Genomic DNA, 12,816 nt, shown 5'->3' with positions numbered 1-12,816 from the left:
TGTGTGCGTCATGTTAATCAGACTAATCACCTTATAGGCTACTTTGAATATACAGTCATACTACATTCAAAATCAGATATAACTTATCACGCTAAAAACGTGTCACTCATGAATCATAACGACTGTCTGCTGAGCCCTCGTGATAAGTGCGGCTGTTGACGTATACATCAGCACCAGCGCCTCTGCAGTGTGTGTGTGTGTGTGTGTGTGTGTGTGTGTGTGTAGTAGTAACGTAATGATGACTGATTGGATGCAGTATACATACTTGGGCTTGTTTTGTTAAACAATCAGGCTATGCAATTTATATTGAAAACCGCCAAACTGACCCCAAACCAGCCCAAATTTTGTTCACCAAAGCCAATTTTTACTTGCACAATCAAATTCAAAACCGCCCAATCTGGCAACACTGCGTGTTTGTAGTTCTGGACAGAATCCTTCACCAAAGCGCAATGGATTGTGGGCAATATTAGCCATTAGAGTGTGTACGGATCCACACTTCAAAAATCGACCTGAAATAGTAGACCATCCGGGGACTTTTGGCATACTCTTTTCAACATACTATGCTTTGGGACACACTTATTCTAATCTCACATATTATTTAGGATGGATAGAATGAACAATGAGACGCAGGGATAGAAAGAGAGAGTTGCGTCAACGGGAGTCCAAAATGCCCGATCGTCACGTGATTCACGTAGACCTCAAATATTTCCAGGAAGTTCATAGCGGGCAATTTAAATACATTGAGTTAGAGAGATAGAACTGTAATTTTTGGTAATTAGTAGACAATAAAATAATTTATTTACATTATTTATAAAATATATATGTAGTTGTATCAGTGTTGATTTTAAAAGATAAAAGCCGCCAATATTTGAGGATTAATGGGGTCAGCTATCCTTACCTGCATTGTTAACATATTTTAGGCTGAAGTTACCATGGTAAAAGCCTGTGTTTGCTATATAAATGACATCGTGGTCTTCTACCAAGGTAACTTCAGCCTCTATATATAAATATAATTATATATGTATGTACAATGCACAGCATAAATGAGTACACCCCCTCTAAAACATAACAAATTCAGCAATTACTCTTTACTTAGAAGACATGTTAAGGTTCTTTGGAGATGTAATGTTCCAACAAGCCTGCTTGATCAATTACCAAAGAAGAATGCAAAAATTATTCAGCAAAATAAGATTTTCTTATCAAAGTGATAAACTTTTGTGTTGCAAAAATGAATCCCTCCTGAACGTTACTAAATAAAACAAAAACAAAAAGTATAGGTTTAAGGCTATTTTTGATCAACAGGTAAGTATATTGAACCAAAACTTTTAAAGACAAGTAATTTCCTGACAATTAAAAGTGTTATATAGCCCACTGAATCATACTCAGACTTAATGCTGGCAGCAGTGGAACCACTTGAGAGAGAACTGCCAGGTGACTTATTTCTTAGCATAAAAGAGGACAATGGTACAAGAGGAATACCAAATTATTGTTTTAATTGTGAAAGTATAGCAGAAGTAGCACCAACATTCAAAAACAATGGTCTTGTGATAAGGCTCCTGAAATAATCAGGTCTTCACTTTAAGTTTTCATTTAGTGATGAATGAATTTTTGCTAGAAAAAGAGCAGGAGAAATAACATCAAGTGTCTCAGAGCCGGCAAACGCTATGAAAAGAGTGACACTTTATCTCACAGAGTAAGACGCAGCCTGCAGAAGTGACATGAATGGTTGTTGTCACCACTAGAATTACCTAATGTAGCCAAAGCAAAATAAACTAATTTAACCTCTCCCAGGGCCCATATTTACAAAATAGAGACTTCTGGGAATCCATATTCTGGTCTCAAGAGACCAAGTCAATCATTTCGGATCCAAAAGCATCCCAAATGTTCTGGTGTTGCTAGAGGAGGAGTACAGTGAGAAGTACTTGGTACCCACAGTGACGTTCAGTGGTAGTAAAGCTCTTCTATAGGGATGTATGTGTGCTGAAGGTGTGAGGGAGTTGTGCTTTATCAATGCTGGCATTAATTCACACACCACTGTGATGTAATACAAAAACTTGAAACAGAAGATGCTACCCTCCCCTCATTCCCTGCATTATTGGGCATTTTTTCAGCATGACAATGAATATATTCATTCTCCCAAGGTGGAAATCCTTCAGTGGACATGTATTTCACTCAATCTTAACGCTCTGGAGCAGCTGTGAGAGATTCTGTAGAGACGAGCTGAGCAACACTCCCCATTAAAGATCAGGGCATTTAAGGAGGTCGTCCTCCAGGAGTTAAACAGGACAGATGTGAAAATTTGTCATGAACTTGTACACTCAGTGCCAAGAAGTGTCAGAGCAGTGTACTTTAAGTTCTGGAGGACATACAATGTACTAGAATATTATAAATGTTATGAATTAAATCTAGGGGGTACTCATTTACTTATCTTACAGAAAATATTGGCATATATTTTGTTGTTTTTATTAAGTATATGTTTAATATGTTTAAATTTTTCAATCTTTCCATGAATTATATTAGTGATCATTAAGAAAATACATCTTTTATATTTATTCAGAGGGGGTGTACTCATTTATGCTGTGTACTGTATGTGTGTGTGTGTGTGTGTGTGTGTGTGTGTTCTTACAACTTGCATGTTAGTCAGTTAGTAAATTCAATCACATCTTAATGTTCATTGTTGTTTTACTAATCTCATGGTAAATGTTAAGTTTGTTGTCTTAGAAAATTAAAGATAAATATATTTTAAGTGAAAACTAATCTAGTTTAATGTTTTTGATTATTGTGCACCCCTAAATTATTAATATATAAAAATATATTTGTAGTATTTTCCAATTTAAAACAACTTAAAACATTTTTACACATTTAATCATATATTTTATGTATGTTGACTTTTGTTGCACTCATTTATAGCAAACGATTTTTATATAAAATATATTTTAAGTGAAAACTAATCTAGTTTAATGTTTTTGATTATTGTGCACCCCTCAATTATTAATATATAAAAATATATTTGTAGTATTTTCCAATTTAAAACAACTTAAAACATTTTTACACATTTAATCATATATTTTATGTATGTTGACTTTTGTTATGCACTTATTTACAGCAATCAATGTATACTTTTATAATAAACTGAAATGCATGTTGTACTTGTATAGTCTCCACCATAGTTTGCTTTGCTGCATTATGAATGCTCCAGTCATTCACAGAAAGGAGTGTGAATGTATGGTTTCCCTACTGATCTGGAGAGGAGGGGGAAAAAATTATGCAAGTTTTGTTCAATTCACATTTATTTATATAGCACTTTTTAATATACAGATTGTTTCAAAGTAGCTTTACAGTAAATGAATGTTTCTACATTACAAATAAGAGTTCTGTTAACAGGTGTAACTATGGCAAAGTAATGTTCATATGGCAGAAATGTTCTATAATTAGGCCATACAAATCATGCAGTTAAGTAACGTCATGTATTCAGAAACAATGAACAAATTAAAGCATGGTTACATGATGTGATCATGTTGATTACAATGCAAGGAAAATTTAGCAGTTTTGTATGTTTATTCAGAGTTCGCTTCATCTGAAGTCCTCACAAGGGTTGCCGTCATCTCTTCATAGGTGTTGGTGTAACCCCACTTTTCTGGTTCTTTCTTTCGACCCTTCCGGAAAGGACAACACGGAGATGTAGGCTGAGCTCACTCATCGCGTTTACTGGAATATATGAAATGACACCAAACAGACATGAAATACAGCTCATCCGGTCTCATAACATTCTCCTCAACGGCTTTCATGCAACTTTTTCACCAGTTCAACAAACAATAAATCTGTTTTTCCATAATTAAGAGCTCAATTTTTTTTTCTGTTGTTTTCTGAACATAGAAAATATAACATCATAAGAACATTCGTACATCATACCTGGAATATATGAAATGACACCAAACAGACATGAAATACAGCTCATCCGGTCTCATAACTGTCAAAAATAAATATACATGTGAAAATAAGCAATGAGAAAATACAGAGACAGAAACGCAATGAATACCATGTGCTCCTAATGCACTCGACAGCGCGTTCAGAATAAAACATCAATTATCCGTCAACTCTATATCTCGTATGACTCAAATATGAAATGAAATACTTTTAAAATAACAATTTTGACCTCAAAGAGAAATAAAATAATCTCTGACAACATTTTATTTCTGTTCCATAGAAAATATAACATCATAAGAACATTAGTACATCAAATAGTGTTAGATCGTGTTCTTTCTGAGGTGCGAAACAAACTTGATCCTTCACAATTTGCATATAGGAGGGGGAGGAGTGCAGAAGATGCCCTCTTGTATATGCTACTAAGACTCTATTGTCATCTTGATCATCCAAAGCGATATGCCCGTGTTATGTTTATAGATTTCTCATCTGCATTTAATACTATACGACCACATATTCTAATGGAAAGATTGTTTAAGCTGGGTGTGAATAGCAGACTCATTAGATGGGTTGAGTCTTTTTTGACTGATAGATTACAGTGTGTTAGGGTGAACTCTGCTTTCTCTTTCTCTATTTTTGCCAACACAGGGGCCCCACAGGGAAGTATTATCTCCCCAGTGTTATTTACCCTTTATACAAATTAATGTAGAGGTTTTTCATCTGATGTTTTTAATGTCAAATATGTAGACGATACGGCAATTGTTGGTTTGATCACTGAAGATGAAGTGGAGTATCGTAGAGGCGTGGATAAGTTTGTTGATGGGTGTCAATCTAGTTTCCTTCAGTTAAAAATCAGGAAAACTAAGGAAATGATTTTTGACTTCAGAACAAGAAGAGGCACTCATCAACAAATAACTGTTAATGGTGAGAGCATTGAATTTGTAAATGAATATAAATATCTAGGGACAATCATTGATAAAAACTGACATGGAATGTAAATACAGCAGCTGTTTACAAGAAAGGGCTGCAGCGATTGTATTTCATGCGTAAGCTTCGACAGTTTGGTGTGGATACATATATGTTGGCCCTATTCTATCATTCATTTGTGGAGAGTATCTTGACTTTCAGCTTTGTTGCTTGGTATTTCTCACTGTCTGTAGTAAATAAGAAAAAACGAAATACAATTGTTAACATGGCTAGTAAGATTGCAGGTAAACAACACCATAGCCTGATAAAACTCTCGAGCTGTGAGGAAAAGCCATACAATTCTTCACGATGTATCTCATCCTCTTTGTGGTGAATATGAGTTATTACCATCTGGTCGAATGTACAGGGTACCATTATTACGGACTGCCCGTGCACAAAGATCTTTTATATCATCCAGTATAGCTCTGTTAAATAAATTTTTGTGATATCACAGTTGTCAATGTACATCTATGGCAGTGATTCTGTTGTTGTGAGCGGGATGCTGGTTGTATTTATTTGTGATGTGTTGTAACCTGTTGATGTTTCTATTGTTAATTATTGTTGTTGATCACTGAAGAGTTGCCACAGATACAAAAAGAATTTCCGAAAGGACAATAAACTAAACTAACATGTCATACCTGGAATATATGAAATGACACCAGACATGAAATACAACTCATTCGGTCTCATAACTGTCAAAAATAAATATACATGTGAAAATAAGCAACGAGAAAACACAGAGACAGAAACACAACGTATACCATGTGCTCCTAATGCACTCAACAGTGAGTTCGGTATAAAACATCAATTATCCGTCAACTCTATATCTCTTATGACTCAAATATGAAATAAAATACTTTTAAAAGAACAATTTTGACCTTAAAGAGAAATAAAATCGTCTCTGACAACATTTTATTTCTGTTAGACCGGAGAGAGATTTTACACCTACCAATCTCCTCAACGGCTTTCATGCGACTGAGGAGAAAATGGGAGAAGGGTCTGGCTGCAGCCTTGTACTTGCACTCTCAGACTTGCATTCTCAGACACTTGCGCTTCCGCTAGCAATGTCACTTGCAGTCTTTTATTTTTTTATTTTGTTCTATTTATTGATTACTTTTTGTTTGAATCACTCAACATTTTACAACAGTAGCCAGGTGGTGAAGACAAGAAAAAAAAAACTAAATTACAATGTCACTTGCAATCACCACTTGCACTCTTCGCTACCTGCGACGTCACTTGCAATCGACACATATCGTGCATGTTACCAATGGAGACAAGAAGCTGTGGTGGTGATTAAACGATTAAAACTAAATTAGTACTATAACATACAGGGTCCTGCAAGAAAAAGACAAGACCCGCAAATCTGTGGCCACAGAACAGCAGAATATGAACGCAATGCACAAAGTCTCTCGTTAAGCATTTTCCTCCTGTAAAAACATAAACACTTAATATGGCATAATGTATTAAGATACATTAAGTTCAATTAAAAGATAAAATTCGATATATAGTTATTATTTAATGTACTACAAGACAAACAGATGGCTATGAACACAATGCGCAAACTTTCACTTGTCCTCCCATACAGCAAAACGCTTAATGTGGCATAATAACGGACTAAGATGATAAAGACAATTCAGTAGCCTATATGACATGTTGTTGACTCAAAGTATATACAGACCAACAAATATGAATGTGCATTTTTTAAATGCATTAAGTGATTTTAAAAGGATCAACTCCATACAGGCAAGCAGACGAGCCCATAACGCAATGCGTTAAATTGCACGTTAAACATTTTCCTCCTATAGAAAATCATTATAAATAAAACACATAATGTAGCTTAATGGACAAAGACAATGATATAAAAGAGAAACTGTGCGTGTTGCATTTATTCTGGGCTCACCTGCTTGCCTGTACATATTAGTTATGTATATTAATAATGTAGAGGAGCATATTGAGTTTGGCCTTTTTAGTCCATTATGCCACATTATGCCACGTTTTGAGGTATGGAAGGAAAATACTATATACAAATTCATTATATTAATAAATTGTATATTTAATATGATATTTTAATAGCATCTTAATACATTAAGCCATGTTAAGTGTTTATGTTTTTCTACAGGAGGTATGTTATAGTACTAAATTAGTTTTAATCGTTTAAGCACCACAGCGTCTTGTCTCCATTGGCAACATGCACGATTTGTGTCGATTGCAAGTGACGTCGCAGGTAGCGGAGAGTGCAAGTGGCGATTGCAAGTGACATTGTAATTTAGTTACTTTCTTCTTGTCTTCACCACCTGGCTACTGTTGTAAAATGTTGAGAGATTCAAACAAAAATAAAAAATAGAACAAAATAAAAAATAAAGACTGCAAGTGATGTCGCTAGCGGAAGCGCAAGTGTCTGAGAGTGCAAGTCTGAGAATGCAAGTCTGAGAGTGCATGTGCAAGGCTGTAGCCAGACCCTCTTGGAAAATGGCCAACTCCACTGATAGGTTACCTTAGTCACCTGTAGGTGTCCCCATATCCCTTTCTTTTAGATGCACTTAATACGTTCTATTCAATTAATATCTTAGAATTATTTTGCAAGATGAACAAACATTTTGGCACAATTCATTACACATTTATTTTCCCTGTTACTTTCTCCCCCACTGAATTTGCCAAAATGTGGTAAACATAAAAACCAAAACACAAACAAAACTTTTTTTTCTTTTCCTTCTGAAAACACAAACTGGAATTGCCATTCTTAGCATAATGCTTTTGATCAGTAACAACTGTTCATATAAAGAACTGACAGGAAGAAGTGCTGCGCATATCACTCCTCCTTAATCATGACCCAAATGAAGTGCCTTTTACATTTCATCTTAGCAATTCCTACACACATATATTGACATCATACACTGAATTTAATACTTCAATACTTCAGACTAAGGACTGAAATAGACAATTTACCCAGAGTTTGCTTTCTGTTTTGAAACAAAGTGTGTTGATTCATAGAAGAAATAAGGCGATTCACTGGTTTCAACAATCTGCCAAACTTTGACCTTTGACCCGGTAACTCAGTACCATTAACTGTACCATCAACATCAGGGTCAGAATTACAGACATTACTTTCTTCAGGACTTCCCTGACAGACCGGGTGATCTGGAGAGACATTTCCAGAGACCACACTTTGTGATGGAACATCAACAACTGCAGCTGAGTCGTGAGCATTACATGACTCAACCATCTGCGGATCATTGTCAGCCACTACTAGACCTTCACCATCAGGTACAGTCATCAGAGGATACAGAACAGTTATCAGAAACGTCATCATTTACAGAAAAGATACTTTTGTCATAATTTTTTCCCACAATGTCACTCAAAGGGAGGAAATTTACACACAAAAGAAGGTTTCTGTGTTCCACCTTTAACTGACTTCACTGATAGGTTACCTTAGTCACCTGTAGGTGTCCCCATATCCCTAACTTTTAGATGCACTTAATACATTCTATTCAATTAATATCTTAGAATTATTTTGCAAGATGAACAAACATTTTGGCACGTAATTCATTACAAATTTATTTTCCCTGTTACATTGGGTCATCTGAAGTCTTCATAAGAGGCTGCATCAGCAGGAGCAATCTATAGATTACACCAACAAAATGTGATGTAATCATACTATGGGGAACTGGCACTTTTTCACAAAGACACAAAGAGCAGGGAAAGACTTGCCAAAACCAGTGAAGAGACTCATTGTGAGGTTGATGTCTCTTTACAGGGAGTTTTCGGGTGGTTCTTGTTCTGAAAGCAAGATAGCGAAGGAGAAAAACGCAGCAGAAATGGTTAAGTGATGCTCCATCACATTGCAGTCCTGTGGCATCACTGCTCAGTCTGTTCCTTCAACACATTACTTCTTTAGTAGCTAAGACGTTTAAGTGTAAAATACAGTAATAATATACAGGTTTACTGTGATTACTTCTATAATGTCGTACATAATAAAAAAAAAATTTAATTTAGCCTAGCATGATTCTGAAAATAACTGCTCGCCTATTTCAAACTTTTCATTCTCACTTAGGTCCATCTGCATCCTTTGCAATATATCCAAGTCTATTAAATAACTCCCCACCAGCAAAATCCCTTTTAAAAGCCTTAATTAAAGACATTCAGAAATTTAGTCTATCACAAACATCCTAAGACCTGTCAATAATTTTACAAACATTTTACTTCAGAGAGAGGGTTTTTTTTGGAAAGAGGGTGTGTGCTTAATAATATGGCTGAAATCACTTACAACACCTTTAATATTTTGAAACAAATTTCAATTATTCCACCACTGCCAGAAAACAGAAAAGCACAAAAGCTGTCAATGGAACTTTAAAAAGGTAATGTGAAGGTACACATACTCTTTAGGGTTAAATAAGCATTGCCCAGTGGCAGATTTGTACTCTTTGTACTTTTTCTGAGAGGGAAGCCCCTCATTACTGTTTGGACAGACAGGTAGGTATTCCTGTCACTCCAGCGACTGAGCCATGTCCACCAGTAAGCCTGCTTCAACAGATTGCAGTTTTGTCTGGTGGCGCTGGTGGAGAATCAATTACACACGGCAGCTTTAAAATCAAGTTTTTTTTTTTAAAGGAATGTATATAGGACTGTATAGGCATTTTCATATTCAGGATAAACTAAACCCACTTGAGAATTGTTTACTGGTCAGTGAGATGGTGTCATCTTTACTGAAAATTAAATAAATAATTAATAATAAATAAATAAATAATTTCAACTTTCCATATGAGTTGACAACGTGTCTGTTTTAGATGTGGTGATAAAAAGACCAGCGCCCGGTTTTAAGCTAAAATCATCGCTTGATTTGACCATCTTCTGCCCTCTTGAGGATGAAAGGAGCACCTGCAATCCCTTCACTCCCAGTTATGCCAGATTTCCCGAGAAGTTGAGGTACACGTCAGAATGGAACCTGTACTGGTGAGCGGACGTGTACAGTGACCTCAGCAGTTTGTGCGTATCAGCTGACACACATACACTGACGGGAAAACATGGAACGCGGTAAGACCTGCCGAAAAACAGCAACGTTTGAATAGAATGGAATCTATTGATTATATTCTGAATGTAGAATCTATAGTATCTATTCTATTCAACATTTGAATAGAATAAAACGCACTGATTGTGTTCTTGAATCTAATATCATTAAAATCTGTTTTTTTTTTCAGAGTCTCTGTAGTGCATAGGTACTTTTGCATTGCACTGCAATGCTAAGCGACATCATACAGTCAACGCGCTGTAAAAGCCTGCGCTGCCCAGTTGGGAGTGTGTCAGTAGTTAATAAAGCACCATGATGACGCTCTGTTACAGAAAAAACGGTGTATTTGTCTTTATAAATGTAACATACAAGTCAAAATAATGGCCCTAACTCAGAAAAGTAAAGAATAACTCTTTGAATAAACAATACAACACATTACCCTGATCAAGGTGTGTGGCATAGGCTACTACTGGACTGGGGGGGCGTGAAAGAGACACGTGTATACTTGCATACACTTTAAATAATTAAAATAATAACTGTAATAAACTATTACTGATGCATGTGGAAATTGGTCAATCTAAAGGCATATTAATGCTGCTACAGTATATGAAAGAATATTTACAGATAAACATATGCATAAATGTTTGAAAATCCACTGCCCAAATTTTTCTCTCAGTCTCTCACATCTTTCTGTCTTTGTGCAGGTTTCTCTCTTGCTGGACCTTCTTCTAATCCTCGTAAACGTCAGGTGCGATTTTCAGCACGTCATGACATCCTGCTCCTCCGTGAGGTGATAGCACAGAACCCCTTCACTTCTAAAGAGTCAGGCCGGATCTGGGCAAGGGTGGGTGAAATTATTACTGCGACCCTACAGGATGAGAACTTTGAGGTGGATGGACGCAGATGCAGGGAGAGAACCATGCTACTGCTGGATTATTATAAAAAACAGGACTTTGCAAGTCTACGCAGGTTAGAAGAGGTCAACTTCCCTTTTTTAGCTGCCTTGAATGTGCACTAAGTACCTTTTCCAGTTGAAATTAGTGAATTGAGGTAAATAAAGTGTAAATAAATAAATAAATACATAAGTGAATTGAAGTAAATAAATGAACAGTACTTTACTCTTAAATATGAGTATTTAATCACATGTGAAGATTAATTAAATACTACACACTTTATCTTGGTAACACAATTTGTATGTAGAACAACATGAGTGTTAAACAGAATATTTCTAAAATTGTATCTGTAACTGAAAACATTTGCTTTTGCTTGATGTTGCAAGTGTCAGTAAGTCTAAAACACTCATGTTTCAAACTGTGAAACAATGAATATTATTTAGTGCATTTTTAATCATGAAATGGTTATAAATGTTGTGATTAATTGTATTTCAAGGTTCCTTCATTAAAAGAGGTCAACAGTATGACTTGACACTAGTCAATTAAATGTGCACAGAAAAATGCTTTTAAAAAATGTTAAGAAAAATGTTACAGTGTTCATTATAGTAGCTTTTTGTGTATATACAAAAGCTATTAGATCTGAGTTGTTGGTGTTCAGGTTTGGTACGGAACGCCTGTATGCACAAAAAGAAGACCTGTTGCACGAAGTTCTGGAGTTGGAGGCAGAGAAGAATCTTCTGGCCAGTGGGGAAAGTAAATACCAAGATGACGAACTCAGGAAGAGAGCACTGGAGGAATTATCATCGCCTGAGCCTGACAAATCCACTGTGCTGTCAGTAACAACAGCTCCCCCCACTGGTAAGGAGTTGTTTAGTTTAGAAATGATTATAAACACATCTCATAGATCATTAAACAACAATCCATGATTGTAGATCTTAAGATTTTATTGTCTCTTACATAAACATACTAAAGATACATAAATATTGTCTTTTACATACTCTTACATTTGTGCAATTTTTATCAGTGGTAGCCAGCCCGGAACCTGAGGAGCAGGAGGAGGCTGAGCTCACAGCTCCCACAGCCAAACGGCCATGTCAGTGCTGCTGCCAGACCTACTCAGAGATCCTAAGCTTCCTAGAAAAGCGATTTGAAGCAGAGCAGAGTCTGCGAGAGGAGGAAATGGCACTGAGAAGAGAGGAGCTAGAAATCCAGAGGAGTAAAATTGCCCTGGATCGGGAGCGTCTCGGGGCAGAAAGAAAAGAACGGGAACGTCGGTTTGAGCTGGAGAGTCAGGAAAGGCAGGTTATACTGGATTTGTTAAAAGAGAAGGTCCTAAAAAACGAACGGACCTCTGACTGAAATTAGATGTTTCAGTCTTTGATGTTGAACTGTCCTTCCAGCCAATGCTATATTATGCTTTCCCTGTTTGAATTGGTCTGAAAATAATATAGCATGAAAATAATATAAACCCATATTATAGTTGATTTTTCATAACATTGAATAAAATGGCTAAATGCCTGCTGATATGTTTGCATTCAATAAGTCACCTGATAGAACACTGATTTTTTTGTAACTAAAGTAATGGATTTAGATGCAGTATAGGTATCCTGAGATCATTGATCTTATTTAAATTTGAAAACAATTGCCCTTTTCTGGATTTGGGAACCAGTAGCACTATTGTGCCCTTAAAGAGCTATTAATGGAACTGTACTAGGAGTTACATAAAAATAGCCAATATTTCTTCTGTAGCAGGACAGGTATGTTTAAAATTAAGCTTGGAAATGAATGAGAGCCATTCACACTAATATTTGTATTAACTAGCCCACAGACTGCATTGAACTGAAAGCTGTGTGTAACGGAAGCTGTTACAATGGTGATACCAGAATAAGTCTTATTCATAACGTGAACTTAGCAGACCTTTATCACATGTTAACCATAAAGGTAACTTACAGTTTAACCTCTTATAGCATTTAACTGATTAATCTTGTTATATATCTATCTATCTACAGTGGTGTGAAAAAGTGTTGG

At 36.0% G+C, this 12,816-nt stretch overlaps 1 protein-coding gene across 1 annotated transcript; it reads left to right on the top strand.

Annotated features, from left to right (window-relative positions):
* Positions 1 to 9,845: 9,845 nt before the first annotated feature.
* Positions 9,846 to 12,398, top strand: LOC107569613 (uncharacterized). Its single transcript, XM_016255729.1, has 4 exons — positions 9,846 to 9,921; positions 10,600 to 10,864; positions 11,447 to 11,646; positions 11,813 to 12,398. Exons 1-4 carry the CDS (start codon positions 9,912 to 9,914, stop codon positions 12,145 to 12,147), a joined length of 810 nt encoding a protein of 269 aa, XP_016111215.1. The 5' UTR covers positions 9,846 to 9,911; the 3' UTR covers positions 12,148 to 12,398.
* Positions 12,399 to 12,816: the final 418 nt, after the last annotated feature.

The sequence above is a fragment of the Sinocyclocheilus grahami genome, unplaced genomic scaffold (assembly GCF_001515645.1).
Source record: "Sinocyclocheilus grahami isolate Dianchi unplaced genomic scaffold, SAMN03320097.WGS_v1.1 scaffold1364.1, whole genome shotgun sequence".
Taxonomy (NCBI): Eukaryota; Metazoa; Chordata; class Actinopteri; order Cypriniformes; family Cyprinidae; genus Sinocyclocheilus; species Sinocyclocheilus grahami.
Note: the sequence above shows the minus strand (reverse complement) of the source record. Positions and strands in the feature narration are given on the sequence as shown.

Excerpts from the sequence above, each read along its gene's own strand:
- LOC107569613 (XM_016255729.1), top strand. Across the intron at positions 10,865-11,446 it reads GACTTTGCAAGTCTACGCAG|GTTTGGTACGGAACGCCTGT; the intron begins GTTAGAAGAGGT and ends GTTGGTGTTCAG. Across the intron at positions 11,647-11,812 it reads AACAACAGCTCCCCCCACTG|TGGTAGCCAGCCCGGAACCT; the intron begins GTAAGGAGTTGT and ends AATTTTTATCAG.